Source organism: Oryza glaberrima, chromosome 11 (assembly GCF_000147395.1).
Source record: "Oryza glaberrima chromosome 11, OglaRS2, whole genome shotgun sequence".
Taxonomy (NCBI): domain Eukaryota; kingdom Viridiplantae; phylum Streptophyta; class Magnoliopsida; order Poales; family Poaceae; genus Oryza; species Oryza glaberrima.
Window position 1 is genome coordinate 6,282,130 of NC_068336.1, and position 27,223 is coordinate 6,309,352.

At 42.2% G+C, this 27,223-nt stretch overlaps 3 protein-coding genes and 2 pseudogenes across 6 annotated transcripts; 2 read left to right on the forward strand and 3 right to left on the reverse strand.

Moving 5' to 3' along the window:
• The first annotated feature begins 2,441 nt into the window (after positions 1 to 2,441).
• Positions 2,442 to 3,063, forward strand: LOC127755591 (uncharacterized). The gene has a single exon (XM_052281272.1). It carries the CDS (start codon positions 2,471 to 2,473, stop codon positions 2,879 to 2,881), a length of 411 nt encoding a protein of 136 aa, XP_052137232.1. The 5' UTR covers positions 2,442 to 2,470; the 3' UTR covers positions 2,882 to 3,063.
• A 1,571-nt stretch (positions 3,064 to 4,634) lies between these two features.
• On the reverse strand, positions 4,635 to 5,459 carry LOC127754713 (uncharacterized; annotated as a pseudogene).
• A 516-nt stretch (positions 5,460 to 5,975) lies between these two features.
• On the reverse strand, positions 5,976 to 14,922 carry LOC127755589 (disease resistance protein RGA5-like). 4 transcript variants are annotated; one of them, XM_052281269.1, is made up of 6 exons: positions 14,842 to 14,922; positions 14,059 to 14,683; positions 13,101 to 13,845; positions 10,940 to 11,660; positions 8,761 to 10,527; positions 5,976 to 6,932 (listed from the first exon to the last, which is right to left on the reverse strand). In XM_052281269.1, the coding sequence occupies exons 2-6, from the start codon at positions 14,611 to 14,613 to the stop codon at positions 6,350 to 6,352; spliced, it is 4,371 nt and encodes a 1,456-aa protein (XP_052137229.1). In that variant the 5' UTR covers positions 14,614 to 14,683; positions 14,842 to 14,922; the 3' UTR covers positions 5,976 to 6,349. The 4 variants fall into 4 exon arrangements, with proteins under 4 accessions (XP_052137229.1, XP_052137230.1, XP_052137231.1 ...); XM_052281270.1 differs by having other exon boundaries at positions 8,761 to 9,559; positions 9,701 to 10,527; positions 14,059 to 14,876; XM_052281271.1 differs by having other exon boundaries at positions 8,761 to 9,011; positions 9,186 to 10,527; positions 14,059 to 14,876.
• Positions 14,923 to 20,887: 5,965 nt separating this feature from the next.
• On the forward strand, positions 20,888 to 25,368 carry LOC127754027 (disease resistance protein RGA4-like). Its single transcript, XM_052279481.1, has 3 exons — positions 20,888 to 21,711; positions 22,252 to 24,367; positions 24,892 to 25,368. Exons 1-2 carry the CDS (start codon positions 20,888 to 20,890, stop codon positions 24,326 to 24,328), a joined length of 2,901 nt encoding a protein of 966 aa, XP_052135441.1. The 3' UTR covers positions 24,329 to 24,367; positions 24,892 to 25,368.
• An 885-nt stretch (positions 25,369 to 26,253) lies between these two features.
• Positions 26,254 to 26,771, reverse strand: LOC127754714 (uncharacterized; annotated as a pseudogene).
• Between the last annotated feature and the right edge of the window lie 452 nt (positions 26,772 to 27,223).

Sequence of the window (27,223 nt, forward strand, 5' to 3'; positions counted from 1 at the left end):
ATGTGATATTTTATTGTAAAAATTTCATTGGAAAGAATACAACAGTATAGTTGGATCACAAATAAGATTTGACATAGGTGCTCGTATTTAATACTAATTATTATTTTAGTGAGAGACGACAATGCGACATGCCAGTCGGCAGCGAGGCGCCCGTGGTGACTTCATCAATTTCAAGAGGGCTAATTATTCATTCAGTGATAGGTGGCGTACCCATCGACAATGAGACATATGTGGTAACTTCATCAATATCAAGATATGCTGGCGCAATCTTTCGGATGTGAGATATGTCCACGCAGTTTTCTAGAGGTGCTTATAGGTGTAGTGTGGACCCATCAACAACGAGACGTTCATGGTGACTTTGTCTATCTCAAGATGTGCATGGCGTAATTTAAAAGAAAGTTTTATAAAAAGACAAAAAAAAAAGATATGCATGAGGTATCTGTGGTGACTTTATCAATTTCAAGATATGTTGGACCAGTATTCCGAATGTAAGATATGCCAACCCAATCTTCCAGATGTGCTTATTGGGGTAGTGTGGATCCATCAACAGCAAGACGTCTATGGTGATTTCGTCAATTTTAAGATGTGGATGATGTAATTTAAAAGAAAATTTTATAATATGACAAAAAAAAGATATACATGACGTAGCAAAATAGATATTTAGCTTATTATCGTACTCTTGTTGTTAATTAGGGTGTGTTTGGTTGAGTTGTGGCTTTTGAAAAAGTAGCTGTGGGCTATGGCTTTTTAAAAAGTAGTTGTGGAATATGGGCTATGGCTTTTGAAAAAGCTTGTTTGGTTCAACAGCTGTGGCTTTTGGAATAACAGTCCCGCTGACAAGCGGGACCCACATGTCATTCCCACGTTGAGAAAAGAAAGAAGAGGGAGAGATAGAGATGGCTATGGCCGTTGTCGTCGGCCTCGAGCAGGGGCGGCGGGGAGGTGGCTCGGCGAGGAGAAGCGACGGGGACGAGCGGCGGCGGCGGGGAGGCAGCTTGGCGAGGAGGACGACGCGTGGCGGGGACGAGTGGCGGCGGCAGGGAGGCAGCTCGGCGAGGAGGAGGACGCGCGGCGGCGCCGGGAGGAGGAGGTAACGGTGACGCCGCCGCCGTCGGGTCGCGCGACGCGAGCAGCGCGGGTGAGATCTCATCGACGAGGTGGCCATCGTCGTCGACGACGGCGACCTCGGTCTCCGTGGCGATGGCGCGGCGGAGGAGGGGCACGGCGGCGCGCACGAGGCCGAGGGAGGAGACGGAGCGGCCTCCAGTGAGTCCTCCGGCGACGGTGGTGGCGGATTGGAGGGGGAAACGCGGCGGAGGAGGGGCACGGCGGCGCGCACGAGGCCGAGGGAGGAGACGGAGTGGCCTCCGGCGAGTCCTCCAGCGACGGCGGTGGGGGAGGAGCTCGCCGCCTCGTTGGAATTCGCCGCGTCGGACAAGGAGTAGAAGGGGCGGGGAGGAGGCAGGGGCGGCGGCGGCGTCGGGCGGCGAGGAGCGGCGGCGGCACCGGCGTCGGGCGGGAGGGCTGCGCTAGCGTGAAGACGCGAGAAGAGATGGGGAAATGATCGAACCGTTTTCTTCATAATGGCAGAGGTGGGTAATTTTTTCCCCCAAAAGCAGGTGAAAGCAGGGGTAGAGATGCTTTTGATTTGTACTACATCAAAAGCTCGCTTTGGGCAAAAGCAGCTGTGGCTTTTAGGCCCTTTGGTTGGCTTTTGGCTTTTGTAAAAGCAAAAGCAGATTGAAAAGCCCAACCAAACACACCCTATGCCACTTCTCTTGTATGGCTACTGATCAAGCGGACCATTTTGTGTGTACCCGATAAATCATGTATGGCTACGGAGTATGCATGCATGATTTAGATTTTTCCAGAGCAATTACGATGATCAAAGTTAGCTTCTATTTACTATAGGAATTCTAAAACGATATTGTACTGTGATCGAGGGAGTACTAATTAACATTGGCTCCGGTACTCATGTACCACAAAACTAAGTGTAAACTTAACTAACACAACGAGAAGTAGATATCATCAAATTATTCAGCATATGAAAATCTTTTAATTATAATACTATTGACACATAAATTTGTCATTTTTTTCCTCAATTTACACAGTTTATGAGCACGACTTCCGGTAGAATGATGATAACATATCAGCCACTTGCACTGTACTTTTAGAAAGAAAAAAATGTGTAGAATTTAAAGACAATGGATATATAGAAATCCAGTCTCTCAAATGGATATACACAGCCACGTAGAACAATATCTTCACTCATCAGGGGATTGAATTAAATCCATCGCCGTAATCACGAAGATACAATCAAATTGCTAATTTAGGATAATCTGACATATATTGCCCATATTTACATATATGTTCCTCCAAAATGATCTATATATAGTGACATTCTCTACACTAAATCTTCACACAAAAGAGAGTGAAGCAAACGCATCAAATCACTAGCTCGATCACCACCATGACGACCAAGGCCACCACCCTTCTCCTCCTCCTCGCCGCCGCCGCCGCCGCGGCGCTCCTCTGCCACGTCCACGTCGCCGTCGCCGCCGCCGACCCGGAGCCGTGCGACCCGTCGGACATCACCATCGCGACGGTGAAGACCGGGCGGGTCGTGGGCGGCCTGCCGGAGTTCCAGGTGACGATCGGCAACGAGTGCTCGTGCCCGGAGGGCGACGTCGTGCTGTCCTGCCTCGACGGCGTGCCCGCCGGCGTCGATCGGAGCAAGATCCACACCGCCGGCAGCGACGGGCTCTGCCTCGTCAACGACGGCCTGCAGATCGTGAAGGGGTCGCCGGTGGTGTTCACGTACGCCGCCAGCGCGCCCATCAGCCTCGCCTTCGACAACGCCACGCCGCGGTGCCAACGTTGAGCTTGGCTAGCCGCCGGCCGCCGGCATCCATCGAAGCCATCTTTTTATATATGTAATCTAGGCTGGGTCAGTGCTGATCTGGTGAATGGAAAAAATAATTGACTGTTAGTTCCCTCTTGTCACAAATATTTGCAACGGATACATTGAAATGAAAACATATAAATTTCAATGTGTCTAAGAAATATTAAAAGTACTTGCATACTTTTTATAATAAGTACTCCAGTTGCATAATACTATGTTGGACTTGAAGTTGATGTGGATTGGGCCGGCCCATCAATTTCTTGGGCTAAATCTCTAATGGATTTTGAAATTATGCAACTCTCAATTGTGATCAATTGTGAGTGGATTGCTGATTTTGCTAAAAATCGGTTTACCGAAGGCCCTCTGTTAATCCGTTTCACAGCATTTTTCGATGCTGTTCACACCGTTGTTATTATAAGAACAAGTGCAAAATTAATAAAGGTGCTAGGAACACATAAACAATAACTGGGAATAGGTTACAACATTTCCTAGATTTGAAGGAAAACTCGGAAATTGGATCTATTTCGTGAAAACAAAAGGAAAGGAACTTGAACCTATGATATATCTCAACTAACAAAATGAGTAGTGATATTTTACTTGTTGGCATCATAGTCAAATCCTTCATGTTTTCACACGAAAAATGGCGAATATAAGCAGTATCTTGGATATTTGAGAAAACGGGGGATGACTGAATAAAACAAGCAAATAAATGTGCAAGAGTCCTAGAATAAACACAAGATGTGATAGGAACTACATATCACTGCACAACACCAAACAACCAGCTCGTGCCTCACGGATTCAGATTCAGAGATCTATAGAAGAATCTATAAACCGTTGCCAGGATTGAACTCCTCAATTAACACCAGAGCAGCATCTGAAACTTTTGTTTGCTTCGATAGACTTTTTTCGCCGGGAAGGCCGAAGGAGGCCATCCAAACATATTAAGAAGGAATAAAGTTACAAGGAAAAAAAAACTCGACAGAGGCTGTCGAGGTCGGAGGTGCATCGAAATGCACAACCAAAGCTACACGCTAATCACACAAGCACAACCCACTGAGAGAAAAACCTAGCACCGAGACGACTCCCGCTATGCGTGGCCGATCGCCGCCGGGCCAACGACAACACCACAAAGACGAGACTCTAAAAGCGATGCCCCCAAGGAGGTCACGACATCAAGGATGCCGCCATCGCCCATCTAAGGAGATGTGGTTTTCACCTAGAGAAAACTCGCCAAGGGAGAAAGGTATCCTTGCCAGCGCCCTCAAGGGGGTTACGACGCCCAAAAGCGTAGGCGCTGCCAGCCCGATGAATCATCAGGCGAGGCTTTCACCCGGAAACCTTTCAACCTTGCTTGAGGTTCGTCGCCCATCAACTCAGGAACCACCTCACAAGCAGATCAGCACGAGGCCTCCACCACACCGCGCCGGTGCCCCTCCACCGGCCGACCACCACACTTGCTACATAGAGCTGCCGCCACCCTGGGAACTGGCCCAGACCTCCTCCGTCCCGCCACCCGTCGGCCTCCTTGTCAGCTTTGGCCGAAGGAGAACCCGGAATTGGACGGCGTCGCGTCGGCGGTCTGAGCTCCCCTCGCTAACCGGCTGCCGCCTCAATCCAACATAGAAACTACCCACAGAGAAGGGGAGGAGCTCCAGGAAGGGCGAGGGTGCAGGCCGGCAGCGAGGAAGACGACCCACTGCCGCCAGCTCCCTTAGCACTGCCATCACTCCCTTCACGCCCTGCCTCTAGGCCTACGAGCCGCCATGCCCACCCCAACGCCACCACCGCTGCACCAGAAGGCTAGACTGCCGCCGTCCGACCGCCCATGCCGTGCCACGCCGACCATGGGCCACGATCTAGCCGCGCCCTCCGGGAGGGCCGCCGCCGCCGTCCATCCGCCCAGAGGCCGCCGCTCGGATGCAGTTGGCCCCGCCCTCCGTGAGGGCTGCTGCCGCGCGCCGACCCCCGGCCGCCGCCCCGTGCTGGACCACAGTGTCCCATGGCCGCCCGGGCCGGGGGTAGGGCGGCCAGATCCGGCCACCGCCGGATCCGCCGCCGTCCGCCAGGCCGCGCCGCGCCGCCACCCCGCGTTGGCCCGCGACGCCCCACGGCCGACCGCGCGCCGTCGGCGAGCCCTGGCCATCGCGCCTCCCGATCCGGACGTGGGGCGGCCAGATCTGGCCAAAGAAGTGCCGGATCCGCCGCCACCCCGAGCTACCCCGCCGTCGTCGCCTCCGGCCGTGGTGGTAGACGTCGTCAGCCCAACTCCGTCCTCCTCGCGCCAAGGAAAGGGTTGCTGCAGTGGAAGGCCTCGCCGCCGCCTTCCCGGCTCGCCGTTGACGAGCTCCGGCGGCGGCAAGGTGAAGAGAGAGGAGGGGGAGTGGTGGTGCGGGCGGCTAGGGTTTCGCCCCCGAGCCGCCCGCGCGAGAGCGATGCGGGGGATATGTGTTTTTTTTTTGTCATAGTATGATTGGATAGCATGAAATTTCCGTTTTCGGATCATGGTAGGGGATCCTATCTCAGATGTTGATCTCTCTGTTGCAGCATATTTCACCATGGACTGGCCGTCGGTTGTATATCAACACTCTTGAGGAACATAACCTTGGGTCTATTTGGATGCTTCTTAGCTTCATTTTCCCAGATTTCTATTGTTTTTATGTTGACCATAGAATCCGGAGAAACTTCCTCAAGGTAATCACGGTACTCAATCTTGATTTCAGAGCAATTGGATTGAATGACATGCGGCAAAGCTCCTTTTTCGACTGTAGGGAGGTTGGGGTTTTGCACAACAAGGCATAGGCGTCGCATACATGGGAAATCACCATTTCTTTTTCTTATGGCAAAGCCCTGCAAGGTCAGATTCAACCAGTTTCAGATCGAGAGAAAGTGGTGCAATGTGCAAATATATGATAGATCCTCCTCATTCAGATTTGTTGATGAGAGACACAGCTCGGTGAGACCACACAGCGATGTGACGAACTGCGGAAACTGGCTCAGCTCGCCCTGCTACAGGAATTCAAGGAGCCGATTAGGAAATTTTCCGTAACGAAGTGATAGAGAACGTACAGCACCGGTAGTGTCCATGCCAGCCTGAGTGAACTTCTGAATGGCCACTGACAATTAAGCTGATACTTTGTACGTTCAGCCGTGACCTCACACCATACCTTGAGCTTTCTCAGTTTCTTCATATGAACCATCAGTCGCGGACAAATAGTGTTCTTGTCTACAACAAAAAGTTTGCAAATTGCAATTAACTTTTATCTGACAAGATGTCCTGTATTTCATTTGTTTTAAGGGTGGCCCCAACTGAAACAATAGAGGTAGAGACCATCCTACTAAAATCGTAGGTTGACTCATGACAGATCAACCTATCCTAGAGATCCGAATTATAAGAAGGGCAGAAGGCCAATATTCCTCAGGAATGAAGAAAAACTAAACACAGATAGCTCAACCCATGGTATCATCCCACTTCGTCGTCCCTTCCATGCTGCCCTCGGTCACCTTGCTTGATGTCGCCACATCGCTGTCGCCTGAAACCGTGGCACGGCTCTTCCTCTTGCCTCCTCCATGAGCTATACAGAAGTCGGTGCGACCTGCAACAGCATTCTTTCTACAGCCAGGATGTTTGCATCTTACGCGAGCTCCACCATGTGCCTTGCAGAAGTCGATCCTTCCCTTCAATAGCTTATTACAGTCGGTTTTCTGGCATCGCTTACCGCCACCGTGGGCAACACAATGGCCAGAGCTCCCTCTCGCCAGTTTCGAACATCCTGGGTGTCGGCAGCGTTGATGATCAGTACCAGGTTTGCTCTCTTGCAGATTAGTTACCTCGGAAGTGCAGGCTTCAGAGGTCATTGTGGGGAGACTGTCTGGCTCGAGGTGGTGTGAAGAGCTTAGTACCAGATCCAGCAATCGGGGATTACTGGTTACCCCAGAAATACATGATTCAGATGTCATGTTGGGGGTACTATCTGATTGCAAGGGATCTGGATGTGAAGAGTCTGCTGAAAGATCCGGACATTGAGGAACCCTGATGACAGTAACACATTCATCGTTAAAACAGGAGATAAGAACCTAAAAGAGATAGGGAATTCACAGTGTATCTTGTTTTGCGACAAAAGGGGATTAAACATATTTAATTTTGCGTATGAAGGTTTTATCTTGCAGTCTTTTTGTTGAACCAAGTGCCTAACTGTGGAAAAGATTTGTAATTAGAATGTATACATTATATTCCATCAAGCCACATAAGAATAACATCCTAGAAATGTGCACAGTCAACCCATGTTAACTATGATCAAATTTATTGTTTAGACTGTAGGGTTTGCATAAATGGAAATGACACAAGGAAGTATGTTAAGTAATAAATTCTTTCATAGAGACCATGCCTAGATATATGAATAGAAATTACTGGTCAAAGCTGATTCTTGCAGACTTTGCAACAACTGTCCGATAGTTCTATGTTGGTTGTGGATGGGCGAGGAATCTTGTTTAATAGTAAAAGAGCACCTCACCTCGTAAGCTAGTTTTTTGAGTGTGAAAGACACTTACGATCTCACAACAACTTTATAATTGAACATTTCAATTGAATTTGTGCAATGACTGCAATAAATATAATATCTTTATATTTTGATCAATCCTCACAAAATCAGAATATGCCAATATGGTTCCACAAAATTTTCCATATTCCACCAAATTTTCCTAGAACTTCTATATGATTCTTTTTCTTCTTATTAATGTGGGAACCAGTATCCCTTAGAACATAGCTGATTTTGACACATTGAGATTTCTAAATGTACATTGGTGGGTTCAATTATTTAGTTTAACTACCTTCAGATGCAATATGATCAAGAGTAAATTCCCTGTGTACCTCTGATAACTCACTCAATCCCTTTCATACCCCTGAAATTTACCCGATCTTTTCTATACCCTTAAATTTTCAACTTGATCCCTTCCATGCCCCTACCGTTACATTTTCCTTTATTTCACTATTACATTTGGTTGCAAATGTCTTTTTTTGCCTTGATGCTTTAGGTTTAAATATAAACTTGAAAAACGATTGAAAAATTTGTTTGAGTGCATAATAGCATTTTATGAAACTAATGAGACTAAATAGTCAGTGCAAAAAATTTTGACATAAATTTTAAAACTAAAACAAATATAATATATTAAAATATTTGTTTGAAACTTTAATAGGACAATGGATTTTTTTATCGGGAGCATTCATAAAAAAAATGTGAGCATTAGTAGTCCTATCTTTGTATGAGTGCTCCTCTTTTTTATGACTTTTTAAAGAAATAAATACATATTTTTCATTTCATTATCTAAAAATAAATTTTGTGATAAATAATGCATAGCACAAAAAACACTCATAACTATAATAGTCTCATGCGATAAACTTTTGCATTTTTAATAATGTAATTCATAAGTTTTCTGTGTTCATCCAAAGGGTAAAATGGTCATCTTTATAGAAATTAGACGATCAACTAACGGTCAACTGATGGGATGGGTATGGAAGGGATCAAAATCAAATTTTAGGGGTATACAAGAAAGTAAGCAAAATTCAAGGGCCATAAAAGGGATTAGCTAAAATTTCAGGGGTATACAAAAGATTTTCTCGATGATGAATATGGCAATGGATACGTTATAATTTCAGAAAACTCATAAATAGGCACATAGCCTACTTACTTAAATGTAGTTGCTGAATAATTTAAACCTACACTTTATTCTCCATAACAATGTGTGCACATCAGATAAAGATGTGTTTCACAGTGATTCTATATTTCTGTAGGAAAAATAGTAGGAAAACATGAATAACAATTATTTTCTGAAACTTCAATAGAGGAAGGAAAGGCACATACATTTCATCAACGCGGTCAACCCTTCGTATGCTGAAGCTGGTTAAAGCTGAATGCTTGCTAATGGCGTTCATGACAGCAAACTCTGCAGCACTCCTGTCGGATTCCTCTGCACCAGCAGCAGCCGCAATTCGTGCATCGACCGTTTGCAAGTTTAACATGTTTTCGATGCCCTCGAGCATATTACCATACCGTTCTCCTCTGTGGGCATTGAATCCTATCTTTAGCCTCTGAAGATTTGGCAGTGCTTCTTCCTGAAAGACAAGATACAGTTCACCACACCACAGCTTGAAACACCGCAGAGCTGGGAAGGCTGCACGGTGGAATATAATCCTTTCTGTAGTAGGTTGCCAGACATGCAATGACAAGATAGAAAGGGCAGGCAATCCTGTGAGGATATCAATATCATTTTTCAGAAATTCCTTTACCACAATTTTCAGAGTGCAGAGCTTGTGGAGCCTTGCGATCCATTCAGGAAGTCGTGAAAACATGCAAATGGGCGGTAAAATCTCAAGTATCTGAAGGAAGAGACAGAACATTTCGCTCCAGCCCATCAACGAAATCACCCTGCCTGATGCACCAAGATCCAGAGCGAACGATTTCTTGTTTGGAAAATTTGCTCCACCTCGAAGGCAAAGATGCAGCAATTTCGGAACATGAAAAATATCCGATGGAACAGACTCTACTCTTGCATTTATTTCAAAGGTTTCCAATTGCGTTAGGCACTGCATCTGGGTTGGTAGCCGTACAGTGACATTACATGTGATCTGAACATATCTCAGTCGAAACAATCCACATATTCCTGTGAGATCGAATGTCATGTTTCCATCTTCACACCAAGAATGCAGGATTAAAACTCGAAGAAGCTTAAACTCGATAACAGAAGGCATGCAGTTAAGAAGCCCAAAAAAGGTAAGTGATCGTACTTGCGATAGTCCAATACCTGCTGGTACAGTAGCATATGTTGCACTACCAAAATGAAGGGACAGTCGACGAACCTTTTCAGAAAGTTCTGCTGTCGTTTGGAAATAATTGATTATAGTGACGAAATTATTCTCTGTGGCTTTAGATGTAATAAGATCAAATACCATGTGATGCACTGCATAGCACAGCTTCTTATCATTATCGTTGATATCCATACATTGGATCAATCCCAAATTGACAAGCCTATCAAAATAGATCGTAGCAACATCCATAATGTCTTCCCCCTTTTTTGCGTAGATAAAACCTTCAGCTACCCATTGCCTCACCAAATCTTCCTTCAAAATTATGTAGTTCTCTGGATATATGCTAAAATACAGCAGACATGTCTTCAAACAGTGGGGAAGACAACTGTAGCAAAGGTTCAATACTTGTTTCATTATCTCTTCAAAAGTTGGATTCTTTCGCAGATTTTCATGTAAAAAAAATTGCACATATTTCCAATTCTCTAGTGCCTCCCGTTGGCTTGCTAGAAGATTGGCTATGCTGATCAGTGCCAGAGGAAGACCAGCACATTTGTTTATAATCTCATCTGAAATACCATTGAACTGTTGGGAACATCCTTTTCCAGAACCAAAAACTATATTACCAAATAGTTCTTTTGAGAGGTCATCGCTAAGAGGTTTAATCTTTAATATGGAACGAGACTGATAACCACAACATGCCTTAGCAACTTTCTCAATTTCTGTAGTTATGAGTATTCTGCTGCCACAATTACCCTTTGGAAAACCTCGGCTAACAACATCCCATACGGATGTAGCCCACAAATCATCAAGTATAATAAAGTACCTGAAAAATATTTTTGAGCATAATAACTAAGCTTAGTCAGGCAAATAGCAAAAAAGAAGAAAGTAAGGAAAAGGTATGGATAGAAGATTTTTTTTTAGAAAAATAAAAAGAAACAGCTAGCATATTCTTAGATACAACAAATAAAGAGAATTCGAATTGTATGGAATAATTGATTACAAACTTCACCAAATCACTACTATGCCTAGAACATTTTACTTCTTTGAACAGAGTTGGTATAGGTCAGAGAAGGAAGAAAGGAGTTGGGCTGGGGGGAATTATTCTCTCCAGATTGATTTTGTCAAGCAAAAATATTTGAAAGTGGCGATTCAAGAAAGCATTGTTTCTAGATGCCGTTTTCATTAACATCACTCTTTTTTTCAACAATAGAAAATATTACTAGATAGAGGGAAACCTTCTATCTAGCAGATATTCCTTGAGGTCATCAATGAGGTCGTGCACCTGGCATGCATTGGTTGATTCTCGTGGCCGAACTTGTGATAGTATGTTTCTGAATATCCTCCTCATATCAGGAATTTTGGCTATCTGCACAAAAGCCCGGCACTCAAATTGTCCTCTATGTTTGTGCCATATTTTTTGGGCGAGAGTGCTCTTGCCGACCCCTCCAACACCAATAATGGATACCACGTTGAGTTGTTGTTGTTGTTCATCAGTCAGCCACTGGTCAAGTTCTGTAATCGGACTGTCTATGCCAACTAGGTCAGCAATATGCGTCTCTTTATCCATTAGAAGCTGATAGTTCATCACAACATTTCTCGAACTGATGGTGGAATCAAGCTTATACCTGTGGTAACGTTCAGTAACCTCATCCACACGACTCTGGAATCCTAAGATCTTGTTGATCAAATCCTTGTCAGCTTTGGCATCGGTGAGTAGGTCAATGCAGTCCTCCAAGTCGTAGGAGAGTTCACGCACATCATTCATCCAGTAGGCTGCCGTGAGGGAATGGTTACGGGCCTCCGACAGCTTCACTAGCTGGATGTTAATGACACTAAGATCGATACTAAGTTTCTGGATACTCTGCCTCTGTTCTATATGCAAGAGCTCATCGAACCTACCGAGGAGAGAACCCATGGCGCCCAATGAAGAACTAAACAAAGTATTCACGTCTCTCTCTGTAAGGAAGCACCAAGCATAGATCATTAAGTAACCTGATTTAATACAGCTACGACTTTAGATAGATGAAGAAATTATATATGTCACAACTTCTAAAAGACTTGGTGGAACTTTTTACTGAAGGGATCCATTCATGGGAATGGAAGATGGATATGAAACAAATGAAGAAGGCACAACACATAAAAGAAATATAGGAGAAACTTTCTTTTCATCTAGTTCTTTTGTTTATAGTTATTTGGTAGTGTACTCACATAGCTTGCTTGAACTCAGATGTGCATCTAAACCCGAAGATAGTGTATCAAAATCTGAATTTAGAATACGGTAACAAGAGCTCCCTATATACACCCTTTGTTGCAAATTATAAGGCGCTTTGCTTTTAGGAAAATCAATTTGAAAATTTTGACTAACTAATACTCCCTCTGTCCCAAAATATAAGGACTTTTGGTGTTTCAAATTTTCCCAAAATTTAAGGACTTTTGGGATTTCAACAGGCTCAACGTCACAAGTAATTAATTTATCACATGGACCTAGAAGTCCTTACATATTGGAACAAAGGGATTAATTCAACTAAAAATATGTGTATTTAGTACTTTAGTGTCATGCATGTAGTATCATTAGATTCGTATTGGAAAATATTTTCATATGATATTCTCGTATTGGAAAATATCATTAAAATATATCATATGTTTTTTCTGTGTTTCAAGACTCTGTAATTTCCCCTTCAGCTTTCTCCCAAAGGCCGTGTCAAATTAATGTTTGATCTGCTCTAAAAATATATATTTTCATATGATAAATTAACATCATAGTTACTGACAATATATTATGATAAGAAATCAATGGTCAAACTACAATGCTGGAGGCCATGTAAAAGGCTAATATATTTTAGAACAATAGGAGTATTACCTAGCTAAAATAAGGTCACTTATGGTTATGCGCTAACTCTTAATTAGAGACTGTTTTAAGTTTCAATGAAATTATACACATTACCATTGAGTTAAATATTTGAAGCTGTAGAGTAGTTGTTTAGCTAAAAAATCTATACAGAATTTTGTGGAAATAATTACTAAGTTATTGCAAACTATTCCCTTCGTCCCAAATATAAGCATTTTTAGTATAGTGTCAAGTTAAACGTTTTTAACTTTGACTATTAATAGCAAAAAGATAAAAAAAAAATCAATTATGTAAAATTGATGTTACTAGATTTATCATTAAACAAACTATCATAATATGCAACTCTTTTTATTTAAAACATTTTACTTTTTAAAGATATTGTTGGTCAAAGTAGCATATCGAAGACTGTGTTGAAGTCTAAAAATGCTTATATTTTGCTGCAAAATAGTAAACCATCGGATCAACTAAATATATGGTACAAAGTACAATTTTAAGTTATTGCAAACTAGCTAACTGCGAAATAGTAAACAAGAAAAACACATCCAAACCTCTGTTGTTTATGTTTATGAGCCTCGTATTAGAATGATCAGCCAGAAAAGGTATGGCCCTTGGATCCTCCAAAATGAAGAGCTTCCACTTTATCGCTTGGTCCAAAATTTCAACGCAGAAGTAAGCCTTGCTTCTATTCTTGCGCAACTCTGACTCCCTATTGTAGTTTTTCTGTCTCATCAATCTCTTGCAGATAGTAAGAGCGTCACGTCCATCCCATGTTTTTTCCCACACAGAGGCTCCCTTCTGTATAAGTGAAAGTATGATGTCTGGTTCCTGCCTCATACAGGCCATATGTAGTGGTGTGTATCCACTATAGTTCTTCAGATTCACATCAGCAGAGTCCAGTTTCAGCAATTCTGTTAACACTCTGGGCTTGCAGTAGGCTGCAGCATAGTGTATGGCAAATACATCATCCAAGGTGATTGCATACTCTTTTAGAAGCGTGACAACAAGGTAAACGTTATCTGAATATAAGGCCTTGTGGATGTTGCTAACCCTCTTTTCATGCTCAGGATCAACAGCAATGATATTTTGTGACACAGGCAACAAATATTGACGAATCTCCTTGGTATATACATCGGCTGGGAGCACCTTCTCAAGGTAACTTCTGTCAAGATTCGAGGTGGAAACTCTTTTAATACAGTTCCTGAGCAGGTCTGGAAGCTCACATGTGGAAGCGACTAGAATAATGTGAACCAAGTCCTCAGCCAGAGCGATTTTAACATAGTAAGACAGCCGACGCTGCAACATAAGAACCCAATGGTCAGGACTCTTCGTAATAAATTTAATAGAATGGATGAGCTAATTACAAGTAAATATGGCTGATTCGCTTGACTTTTATAATAGGCATCGACATTCTCTGAAACTTGAGTTGCTCCTACAAGTGCAAAAACACGCTCGTTTTGGTAAGTGATCGGAGACATTGCAGTATCTGTATTATTCTGTAGTCATTACCTGGAAGAGCGAGACGAGCTCGGAAATCTGGAAACCGGAGGCTGCGTATGTACACTGGACGACGAAATCTATCACCGGCCGGCACGCCTCGTGGTCGCAGTTGTCGTCCAAGCAGACCACCGCATCCAGCGGTGGCGTTCTACAGCGGCCGGTATAGATGTACACAAGAACGGCGACGAGGGCGTCGCGGCCGATGTGGCGCCCGCCCGGGATCAGCTTGGCGAGCTCCAGCTGCGGCTTCTCGCCGGCGGTGGCCGCGACGGGGAGCGGCGAGAAAAGGTCCAAGAAGAATCTGCACCTGGCAGCAAGGATGCAGCGATAGACGCCGACCACGGCATCATCGGGGTCGCCGTCTCCCGCCGCGAGCACTATGTCGACGTCCGCGAATTTGAGGCAGGTGGGATCCAACAGGAGGTTCTCGAGGTTGCAGCTGAGGCGGTCGAGAGCGACCATATCGGGGCTACTCATCGATGTCTCCATGGAGATTGCAGATGAAAAACCCGAAACCTGGGACTGGGAGCCTCCATCTCCCCAAATATCCGAGCTTTTCCCCATGCTACAGAGATTGAAGCCTTTCGCCCTGAGATTTCGACCGTCTAGTGGCCGGAATCAATTGTTTCCAGGGCTACAAGTTTAAACTGGTAAATTCTCCAACAAGAACAAGATACCCAATCCAGAAGAAATTTCTTGCAATTTACTACAATAAGGAAACAACAGAGATACTCTCCTTGGCTCCCAGCACTCAAGAATGAAAGAGAAAAAGAAAAGCAGCAACAGACAAACCTGCGGCTCGCCCAACCCAACTTCGCTGTTTCCAAAGTCTCGAAAGACCAAGTAGGGCATCTTCCCCCATCCGTAGGTAGGATAACGCCGATAGAGAAAATTCCATGTGTAGGGCATCTTCACCCAATCCCTTATATATCCCTGAGATTTACTTATTCCCTTCCATATCTTTAAATTTCAGTTTAGATCCCTTCTATACATCTTTCGTCTGTTGACCATTAAATTCATATCTTAAAGTCTATTTTACTTCTTGATATAAGAAAATATAAATTTATGAAATATATTGAAGGAGTGTATAAATTTATTGTATGCAACTATTTTATTTATGAGTTTATTTTGTGAGATATTATTTAACAAAAATAATTTCTATCTCGCAAAACATGGTTTATCTTATAAAAAAATTTCATACTACTATAACAAATATGCTATATATATAGTTTTTAACGGTAAAAAATATTAATTTTAAAATAAATTTTGTCATAGATAGAAATTATTTTTGTTTTCCCTTCGGAGGCGAAACTAAAATATTACTTTTGTTAAATAACATATCACAATGTAAACTCATATACATATAGTAGTCGCATACAATAAATTTATACATTTTATCAATATACTTCATAAATTTATATTTTCTTGATACCAAAGGATAAATGGACTTTATGATAGAAATTTAATGGTCAACTAACGGTCAACTAATGAAATGGGTATAAAAGGGATACAAACTAAAAGTTAGGGGTATGAAAGAGAATAAGCAAATCTCAGGGGTATATAAGGAATTGGATGAAGTTTCATGGGTATACAGGGAGTTTTCTCTACAAGTTACCGTCCACTTTACAATCTTTGAGCTAGTATAGCCAACTACTATCTTCAAATCATCTATAGTTAATTTAATAGTCAATTTATACAACAGTTACCTGTAAACATATACTACACTATTAATATCTGGTTCCACATGTTATACACACATTGCATATTAGAGTCTGTACTGCAGCTAGCTATAAATCTGTAGTCCGCTACTCTTCTCTCTCCTCTTTTATCTTCTCGAAATATGATTATAGCTGGCTTATAGTCTGCTATTATACTCTCTCTTACTAGACCTGTCATTAAAGCATGTACAGTAGAGTATACCTCTACTTAAAAGGTCTACTTTTTTTCTGCTCTACTTTTCATAGAGGTACAATCAGTTATAATAAATAACTTTGCTAACTATAGTGCGTCCACACTACTCCGCACCTGAAAAAAATATTTACATTTTAAATCCTTTTGATTTTTTTTTTACAAATAGATCCTCAACGCAAGTGTTAGTTGAGTCAAACCCTTTCAAATCAGTGACTTAGGTTCCACATGGTATGAGGGTGTCGACACCAGCATCGTGAGCGTCAAAATGTTGAAACTTGGCACTAGGGTTACTGGTGTCGAAAAAAGGCCAATTCCTAGAATAAGTTTTTCTAATGGTTTATTTGTAAAATAAGTTTTAAAAGAACCAAAATATAAAAAATCCATGGAATTTATGTGTCAATGATTTAACTGCTACCTATTATAGATATACTACTACTCTTATTAACTAGCTCTACTCCACAGGGTATGAGAGTGTCGGCGCCAGCATTGTGAGCGCCAAAATGTTGGAACTTGGCACTAGGGTTTACTGGCGTTGAAAAAAGGTCAATTCCTAGAATAAGTTTTTGTAAGGTTTATTGGTAAAATGAGTTTTAAAAGGACCAAAATATTAAAAAAAATCCATGGAATTTATGTGTCAATAATTTAACTGCTACCTATTATAGATATACTACTCTTATTAACTGGCTCTACTGTTGATGTGAATATTTGTTGGAGCCAATATCCGGCTATACTATTAAACTTGCTTTCATGTACGTATGTTCAATGGTAGTGTCTAGCATGGACTTTTAGACAATATATAATATTATATTTACATATTGTGTTCTTATAAAAAGTGAGATCACAAAGGTTCTAACACTTTAATAAAAATATTATTACTATTCTTTTCATTTTTTTACTCTCGTACAACATGTTCTCATTTTATAGAGGGTAAGAGGCATTGTTGAGCCTTAGTTAATCATAGCAACCGTGTTTTATTTATCCTCTTTCTCTCTATTGTCAGCAAATATTTCGAATTAGCAAGGCTAAGAGCCCATATTAATGACCATTGTTCTTCTCCCCCGGTGTGGGAGTTAGTTGGCTGCAACGGTGTGGGGGCGACGGCACTGGGCAAGGTCTCTCCCTAATGTGGTTCCTCGCCCTTTTCTCGCTTTGTCCGAGTCGTGGCTCTAATGAAACTACACGCACTTCTGCTGGGGTTCGCGCGGCTCTGCTGGTATGTGGTTCTCTCCTAGCAAGCGCAAATATTCTCCTCAAGCATGGTGAGACTACACTTAATTAGCTTGGAGCATTGGCCATGGCGTAATTTAGGGTCCTGTGAATCGCAGGATTGAAAAAATATAGAAATCGAATAAAGATATAAATGTAAGTGTAAAACAGAGGATTGCAAAACACAAAAATGATCGTTTGATTGGACCAAAGGAAAAACGTATGAATTAGAGGAGAGATAAAGACTGAAAAGAAAGTTTCCATGAGGTTCTACCTCATGTTAGATTTCCTCCAAAACTTAGGGTGTGTTCGGCACCCCCTTTTCCCAACCCCTCTCCATCGTTTTCCACGCGCACGCTTTTTAAACTGCTAAACGGTGCGTTTTTTAAAAAAATTTCTATACAAAAGTTGCTTAAAAAACAAATTAATCCATTTTTTTTAAAAAATAGCTAATCCTTAATTAACCACGCGCTAATTGATCGCTCCATTTTCCGTGTGGGAGGGATTAGTTCCCATCCCGTAAATCTGAACACAGCCTTACATGGCATTAGACATTCCATAGGAATTTCATAGGATTTATTTCTTTTATTCAAAATGCTATATAGGAAAAATTCCTATAGTAATGAAATCCTCTAAAATTCATATGAATTTTATTTGAATCAAAGGGCTGAACAGTGTTTTAAAAGCTTTTGGACGATTTTAGATTCGTGAAAGAATATTTACATGTGTTCAATTGATATTTGATAGGGCCCCACTTTATTTATTTATTCTGATAATAAAGTGAATATTGTTTGGCTCTGTTTAGATTCCACCCGTCACATCGAACGTTTGAACATCTGCATAAAGTATTACATATAGGCTAAAAAATAACTAATTACACAGATTGCGACTACTTTGCCAGACGAACCTTTTAAGCCTAATTGGCCCATAATTTGACAATGTTGTGCTACAGTAAACATGTGTTAATAATGGATTAATTAGGATTAATAAATTTATCTCACGGTTTACTAACGGATACTGTAATTAGTTTTTTATTAATATCCGAACACCCCATACGATATCCTATATAATACCCGATATGACACGACAAAACTTTACAATCTAAATACACCTGTGTTTGAGGAGGAGATAGAGAAGATTGAGAAGATATACAAAACGAGGTGAGCTATTAGCGCATGATTAATTGAGTATTAACTATTTTAAACTTCAAAAATAGATTAATATGACTTTTTAAAGCAACTTTCCTATAGAAAATCTATTATATTATTAAAGGAATAGAAAAAGGAGCATCCACGTTCGCTCTCATGGCCTAGAAATTCTCACATTAATCGAAGAAAAAGAAAAAGCAGAGTCCATATAGAAATACAATTTAGAAATAGCTAAAATTCAGAATTAAAAAATAAGGATAAGGAATATTAGAAAAGGAGACTAAAGTCCATATAGAAATACAATTAGGAAATAACTGAAATTCAGAATTAAAAAATAAGGAATATTAGAAGAGGAGACTAGAGTCCATATGAAAATACAATTAGGAAATAACTGAAATTCAGAATTAAAAATAAGGAATATTAGAAGTAGAGTATAGAGTGCATATAGAAATACAATTAGGAAATAACTGAAATTCGGAATTAAAAATAAGGAATATTACAAGTAAAGTATAGAGTCCATATAGAAATACAATTAGGAAATAACTGAAATTCGGAATTAAAAATAAGGAATATTAGAAGTAGAGTATATAGTCCATATAGAAATACAATTAGGAAATAATATAAATTTGGAATTAAAAATAAGGAATATTAGAAGTAGAGTATAGAGTCCATATAAAAATACAATTAAGAAAGAAAATAGAAATTTGGAATTAAAAAATAAGGAATATTAGAAGTAGAGTATAGAGTTCATATAGGAATTTAAAACTAACTAAAATTTGAAATAAACATAATAAAATTAAAAGTAGAGTTTAGAGTCTGTATAAAAATATAATTTACAAATAACTAAAATTCGAAATTAAGAAAAACATGGGAAGAAGAGTTTAAGGTCAATATAGGAATACAAATATAGGAATACAATTTAGAAGTAACTGAAATTCGAAATTAAAAATTAAAGAATATTGAAAGATGAGTATAGAGTACACATAGAAATACAATAAAAATTCCAAAATAAAAATAAATAATATTGGAAGAAGAGTATAGAGTTTATATAGAAATACGATTTACAGAAAATACGGAATTCAAAAAAAGAAATATTAAAAGACGAGTCTAGAGTCCATATAGGAATATATATAATTTAAGACCATCTAAAACACATGACGAGATAAATTAAGTAACAGGCCAATAAAGGAGTAGAGTAGTGGCGGTCGATACAACATATAAAAACTATTAATAAAACACACCGTGAAGCAAACGGGTAAGGCGGTTGCCGGGACTTAAAAAAATAAACCCTATTGATAATCATATTCGATTTTTAAAATCTCAATGACAAAAAAAAGGAGAAGCAGTGGGCAGAGTGTATAAGAGTATAGTTACAGAGCCGTCGACCGCCGACGGTTGGCGAGACTTCTAGAAAATAAAAAATGAATTCCAACGATAGTTATGTTCGATTTTTAGAATTCCAATAACAAAAAAGAGTGGGCGACGGATGAGCCGTAGAAGAGTATAGTGGCATCGTTTGACGGGACTTGTAAAAATTATAAAAAATGAAACCCAACAAGACAATAAACTCTAAAAACTACAAGGTCCAATTTTCAAAGGTTTAGAACTTCTAAAAAGTAAAAAAAACTAATGATAATCATGTTCGATTTTAAAATCTCAATGACAATAAAGAAGGGAGACAACGGGCAAGCCACAGAGGAGTACTATGGCAAAGCCGCTAATGGTTTGGCGGGACTTATAAAAAGTAAAAAATTGAACCCGAACGATAATTATGTTCGAATTTTAAAAACCCAATGAAAATAAATGGGCCATAGAGGAGTATAATGGCAGCGTTTGATGAGACTTTTAGAAATTATAAAAAAGAAACCCAACAAGACAATAAACTTTAAAAACTATTTAATCCAATTTTTAAATGTTCTAAGAAGAATGAATAGAAATAGTGGTAGATCGAGCAAACAAATAAAGAAGAAGATGAAAAAAGTATGGGATAGCAACTGGTGTGATCTTTAAAAACTACGGAGATGATAAGGTTTGGTCTTTCAAAGTCTTAAGACAACGAGATGGCTATTTGATAAATTTTAAGTAAAATCATATTTAAAAAGTATATGATTTTATTTGGGTGTTAGCCGCGCAATTGCATAGGCCACCTAGCTGTTTTTTTTTAAAAAAAACATACCGTTTAGTTGGTCGGGAAACGTACGCATAGAAAAACGAAACAAACTCGCTCCCACCCAGGAAAGAACACAGCCTAGTCAAGTTCGTCGCCCACTGGTTTTCGTACCACCATGGTGTTTAGCGGCCGGTCACATCCATCATTCTCTCGTGACGTCGCCCTCGCGACGGATCCGTCCCCACAATACGCGCATAGTAGTAACAATTTGCTTTGCGTCAATTATTAGATGCCATAAGAACGCTATCAACTTTAGTTAAGCCTTTTTGTAAAGGCAATTATACATATTCTGAAATAAGTTAATTTTACGCACGAATTACTACAAACTACTAGGAAGCAACAATGATTCTGGAGTGATTTGGAGACAACACAAGGGCTAACTGCTGAGAGTTGGGGAGGAGACATGGAGACCGCCCTGGTGAGCTCTCTGACGAAGATCGTGGTGGGGAAGCTGTTCGCGCTGCTGGAGAAGAAGTACGAGCAATGGAAGTGCCTCGAGGACGACATCGGATTCATCAAGAGGGAGCTCCGCATGATGGACGGCTTCCTCCACGACCAGCTGCTGCTCTCGCGGGAGGAGCGCGGGGATCTCACCGCCGTGCAGGCCGCGTCCGTCGACGAGATGCGCGACCTGGCGCACGACGTCGAGGACTGCCTCGACCGCTTCCTGCCCTGCCCGGCCTGCGAGGGCGACGCGTCGTTCGTCGGCCGCCTGTCCGCCGGCTCCCGGTTCGCCGCCGAGATCGGGAGGCTCAAGTCGCGCCTGAAGGAGGCGCACGAGCGGAGGGCCAACTATGGCGTCGCCGTCGTCGATGGCGCCGCCGCGGCCGGCGGGTCGTCATCAGCCTCAGCATCCCCGGCGGCGGACTACGTCGACCGCAGCCCCGTCGGCATCGATAGGGCCAAGCAGGAGGTTCTCGACCTGCTCGACGACGTCGACGGCCAGCCGTCGTCGCAGCTGCGCGTGGTGTCCGTCGTGGGATTCGGCGGCTCCGGGAAGACGACGCTCGCGAGGGCGGCGTACGACTGCCCTGACGTCGGCCGGCGGTTCCACGGCCGTGCCTGGGTGGTGGCGTCGGAGCACAAGGACGACGCCAGGGGCCTCCTGTCGGCGCTGCTCAGGCAGCTTCGTCAGCAAGATGGCCAAACCTTGGGGGCACAATCCGAACAACAGCTGTTGCTGCACCAACTCCAAACTGAAATTAGGCAGCACCTGAACGCTAATAGGTGACAATTTTCTTTCTGATGACAGCTGATCATGTGTTAATTACATGATACTCCCTCCGTTTTAAAATATTTGACACCGTTGACTTTTTTATTACATGTTTGACCGTTCATCTTATTAAAAAAATTGTGAAATATGTAAAACTATATGTGTACATGAAAGTATATTTAACAATGAATCAAATGATATGAAAATAATAAATAATTACTTAAATTTTTTGAATAAGACGAATGGTCAAACACGTACTAAAAAGTCAATGGTGTCAAACATTTTGAAACGGAGGGAGTAGTATATTTTCCCCATATTGCTCGGCCAAAATAGGATAGATAATCTGGCTTTGAACATGTTAAACATAGTTTTTACCGCACAATGTCACAAGACCCCAAAAGAGACCTGTATATAACTCAGTGACACTACTATCATATAGTAGTTGATTATCATGAAAAAAAATGCCGTTACTTACCCAGTTAAGTGTTAACTAAGCGACCTCCGTTATTCTCCCAATGAATGATAATCATACTAACATGAGAAAAAAAAATCAGGTATCTCATTGTAGTGGATGACATTGAGGAGCAACAGTGGGACTGTATAAAGTCAGCCTTCCCTGAAAAATCAAGCAGCAGAATACTGGTGACTACTACTGTCCAGCCAGTAGCAAATGCCTGCAGCCGTTGTAATGGTCATGTGTACAACATGAGAACTCTTGATGTGAATCACTCCAGGGATTTGCTGGAAGCTGTCTTGCATGAACATTCTTCTGCACAGATTGAGTGGGACTCGGCGCCAATCGTCGAGAAATGCGACGGCCTACCCCTTGCTCTTGTCAGTGTGGCTAACTTCTTGCGAAGACGAAAAGAGCTCACTGCAAGTTACTGCGAACAAGTGTGCCGCAGCCTCGGTCATCACATGGAGAAGGAGCGTGCCTTCATGAAGCTGCGACAGGTTCTTGAGAACAACTATAGCACTCTGCCTGGCCATGCCCTCAAGACCTGCTTACTGTACACAAGCGTGTTCCCCAATGGCCATGCCATCAGGAGGAACAGTCTGATCAGACGATGGCTAGCCGAAGGATATGTACAATGCCAATATTCTCGCTGTGACCTGGAGGTCGCAGATGAAATTTTGCAGGAACTAATGGACAGGAACATTATCCGGCCGATTGATGCTTCCAGTAGTAATGCAAGAGTGAAGACCTGCAGGACTCATGGTATCATGCACGAATTCATGCTGCACAAGTCCATGTCTGGCAATTTCATCACCTCCCTTGGTAATCCAAACCCATGTAAATTCCGTCATATCTTCATCAAGAACGCTAAAAGTGGCAGCAGCTTCATGGGGGAGACGGATTGTCGGACAGGTCAGCAAGGTGCCAAGCAACTGCGTGCTAGGTCTCTGACATGCTTCGGGAAAGCAGGGGAATATGCTTCTGATTTTTCCAGGCATGAACTGCTGAGAGTCTTGGATCTAGAAGAATGCAATGATTTAGAGGACGATCATCTGAAGGACATATGGAAGCTGTTGCGTCTAAAATACCTGAGTCTAGGTAAAACTATCACAAAACTTCCTAGAATACAAGAGCTTCATTGTTTGGAAACACTTGACCTGAGGAAGACAAGGATAGAAACACTGCCCGTGGAAGTCATCGCACTGCCTCATCTATCTCACCTGCTTGGAAAGATTAAGCTTATCCAAAGGAATGGATTTAGCATCAACGACAGATTCTTATCACAAAAGTGTAAATTGCAGACTCTGGCAGGATTGGTGGTAGATGACGACTATGAATTCCTGCAAATAATGGTTCGAATGAATAAACTGAGAAAGGTCAAGATATGGTGGAAGCCCACTGCTGAGGATAGCAAGATCAGCTTGATTTCAATGGCCATTCAGAAATTTGCTCGTGCTGGCATGGACACTATCAGTGCTCGTTCTCTGTCACTTCGTTTCAGAAATTTTTCTGAAGTTCTCCTTCGTTCCCTAGAAAACTCATATGGTTATCTGAGCTCACTGAAACTTCAGGGCGAACTAAGCCAGTTTCCCCGGTTTGTTACATCGCTGTGTGGTCTCACCGAACTGTGCCTTTCATCAACTAATCTGTCAGGGCATGATCTATCAAACCTCTGCACATTGTGTCACTTGCTTTATCTCAAACTGGTTGAAACAGACCTTAGTAGCTTCGTCATGAAAAATGGGGATCTCCCAAGTCTGCGACGCTTATGCCTTATTGTGCGAAATCCCATCCTCCCTACAGTCGAAGAAGGAGCTTTGCTAAATCTCATGTCACTTCAGCTGCTCTGCAAGGACCTAGGTGATCTTTCTGGTATCAAGATTGAGTACCATGAACACCTTGAGGAAATTGCTCTTGATTCTATGGTCAATAGAGAAACAATAGAAATCTGGGAAAATGAAGCTAGGAAGCATCCGAATAGACCCAAGGTTCTGTTCCTCAAGAGTGTTGATCCAACCGACCCTGAGTCTGCAGTGAAATATGCTGCAACTGAGAGACCAATACCTGAAACGGGATCCTCTGTCATGATAAAAAAACGGAAATTCCATCAGTCATACTATAACGAGTCTGTTGAAGCAAACAAAAGTTTAAGATGCTGCTCTGGAGTTAACTGAGGTGTCCATGCTGGCAATGGTTTGTACATTCTTCTTTAGGTAAGAATCTGAATCCTTGAGGCAGGAACTGGTTGCGTGGTGTTGTGAAGTGAAACCCATGTAGCAAATGTTAAAATGGAAGGACATAGGAAACTGATGATATATAGGAAACTTTTGTGATAATAATGTTTCTTTATTATTCTAGGACTCTTGCATATTTGCTTGCTTGTTTTATTCAGTCATTTTCCATATTCACAAATATCCAGATGCTGCTTATGTTCGCATTTTCCATGTGAATCTAGAGGGGATTACTATGATGCTAACAAGTAAATTAGTGCTACTCATTTTGCTGGTTGAGAATATAGGTTCAAGTTACTTTTCCATTTTCCTTTCAGGAAATAGGTCCAATTTGGCCATTTCTGATTTACCTATACCCAGTTATTGTTTTGGTGTTCCTAGTACCTTTGTTCAATTTTGCAATTGTTCCTCTAGGCATGCTGTGAAACAGATCATCAAAAAAAGAAAAAAAAAAGAACGAACCTTAGGTGAACTGATTTTGACAACATCCACTCAACCGGTCGCAGGTGGAAGCTGGCGGATCCGATTCGGCGGCGGTGGAGCCTCACCCTCACCTCCTCAGGGCCCAGGCTACGGTCGCCGCTCGCCGGTGCAGGCGGGGACGGCGCAGTTGGCCGATCGCAGGTGAAGAGAAAGGTTACCGCGACGACGTGGGGGGAGAGGCCACACCCGCTCTGGGGCTTGCCTTGCGGCTGTGGCCTGCGACTGGGAGAGGGCCTGCCGTTGCGCGTCGCGGCGGCGCACGGGAATATCGGCGTGGTGTGTGGCCGGCGGCGATGGGAGAGGCGCAGGCCTTGGGCTGGTGCAGCTTAGACATTTCCCAAATTTCTGAACTAAAACAAATTGACTGAAATACTACCAATGTTTTGCCTGACGGTTATATTATATTGCTCCATCTTTTTAAAATATAGCAGATTGTTGTATAGTATCTTAGAATGGAGAATGTAAAAGAGAATGGAATATTATTCTGAACTCAAAATTCAAGCGATTTACAACATTTGCAGAATCTAGAGTGGTCAATTGATTATCTCATTCTTCAAATTATACATGAAAAATAATATAAAATCTATATGCTCACATACATATGTATACTTATCTTTATAAACGCACACACAGGTAAGCCATATCTTTACTAGCACTTATAAGAGACTAGACCAGTGAATCTTAATTTTAATTTTAACAAAGTTACTTCTAAGAGACTAGAAGATCGTTTAAAATTAAGTGCTAATCTGGTCGCTTGCACCATCTTCCATTGAAACGATCTTCTTTTTATGTACCAGACAATCTTTCCATGTAATTCTTGACACAAGGAGAATACAAATTTGACCATCTTATTTGAAAAAAAAATGTGGAGGCCAAAAGCTTTAAGCATATTTCCTATGATTAATTCCTTCAATCTAAATGAAGCTACTGTGATCTAATCCATAAAGGTCATATATTTATGGACTGGGAGAGTGTAGTACGTTGAATTGGTCCACTAGCACTAGCACGCTGCTTACTTAGCAGTTAGCACGCCGCTCAACACCACCGTCGCAGCTGCGTACAACTTTGTTGGTGATGGGAAGAAGATAGAAACAGTACTGGATGTCTGTTTTTTTTTTTTCTTTTGGCGATCAACAACAAGCACTAAATTTGGACGCTCCACGATCACAATTTTAGCTTCGTCCATTAGTTTAGCGTGGGTCACAGAAGCACCGGCCTGCTTTGGCCCAAAATATTGGTGGGCCGACCTAGTCGACGTCATCTTTAAGCCCATCATAGTATGCAAGTAGTATTATTTTTAGACACACTGAAATGTAGGAGTAGCTAAAATGCAGCAAACTAGGAACTTTCATGTGTACGATTCAAGTATTTGTGACTAGATAGAATTAACAATGATTTATTTCTCCATTGAGAAGATCAGCAGACACCCAGATCCATAAAAAGAAGATCGTTTCAATGGAAGATGGTTCAAGCAATCCTGCAACCAAGTTCAACGTTGGCACCGCGGGCGTGGCGTTGTCGAAGGCGAGGCTGATGGGCGCGCTGGCGGCGTACGTGAACACCACCGGCGATCCCTTCACGATCTGCAGGCCGTCGTTGACGAGGCAGAGCCCGTCGCTGCCGCCGGCGGCGTGGATCTTGCTCCGGTCGACGCCGGCGGGCACGCCGTCGAGGCAGGACAGCACGACATCCCCCTCCGGGCACGAGCACTCGTCGCCGATCGTCACCTGGAACTCCGGCAGGCCGCCCACGACCCGCCGGTCTTCACCGTCGCAATCGTGATGTCCGACGGATCGCACGGTTCCGGGTCGTCGGCGGCGACGACGACGACGTGGATGTGGCAGAGGAGCGCCGCGGCGGCGGCGGCGAGGAGGAGGAGAAGGGTGGTGGCTTTGGTCGTCATGGTCGTGATGATGGCGTTAGATAAGCTTGATGGTAGATGGTTTCAATTCTCTGTGGTGTGAGGAAAATTAGTGTAGATAGTGTCACTATATATATATAGGGGGTCATCAGTTTGTAGTATATGGGTACATAATAATAATAATAATTTTTTTTGATGAAATAATAATAATAATAATTAAGGGCAACATATCAGATTATCTCAATTTGGTGATTTGCATGTATCTCTTCGTGATTACGAAGATGGACATGCATCATCCATTCCTCCTACGCGTTTTTTTTTTCTCTCAAAAATGTACTGCAAATGGTATATCAGAAATCACGTTATTTGATCGATCTTTTCCCCTCCATGTATGACTGTATGAGTGGAGGAATGGAGGATATTATACGAAGATGTATTCTAATCCCTAGAGAGAGGGATAATTTGTACTATGTGAACAGTACTACAAATACTGT

Bases quoted from the DNA above. Each gene is read 5' to 3' on its own strand.
- LOC127755591 (XM_052281272.1), top strand. From the start codon at position 2,471: ATGACGACCAAGGCCACCACCCTTCTCCTCCTCCTCGCCGCCGCCGCC.
- LOC127755589 (XM_052281269.1), bottom strand. From the start codon at position 14,613: ATGGGGAAAAGCTCGGATATTTGGGGAGATGGAGGCTCCCAGTCCCAG. The intron at 13,846-14,058 runs GTAATGACTACA...CTTATGTTGCAG, and splicing joins AGCTCGTCTCGCTCTTCCAG to CGTCGGCTGTCTTACTATGT. The intron at 6,933-8,760 runs GTATGTGCCTTT...TACTGTCATCAG, and splicing joins GTTGACCGCGTTGATGAAAT to GGTTCCTCAATGTCCGGATC.
- LOC127754027 (XM_052279481.1), top strand. From the start codon at position 20,888: ATGGAGACCGCCCTGGTGAGCTCTCTGACGAAGATCGTGGTGGGGAAG. The intron at 21,712-22,251 runs GTGACAATTTTC...AAAAAAAATCAG, and splicing joins CAGCACCTGAACGCTAATAG to GTATCTCATTGTAGTGGATG.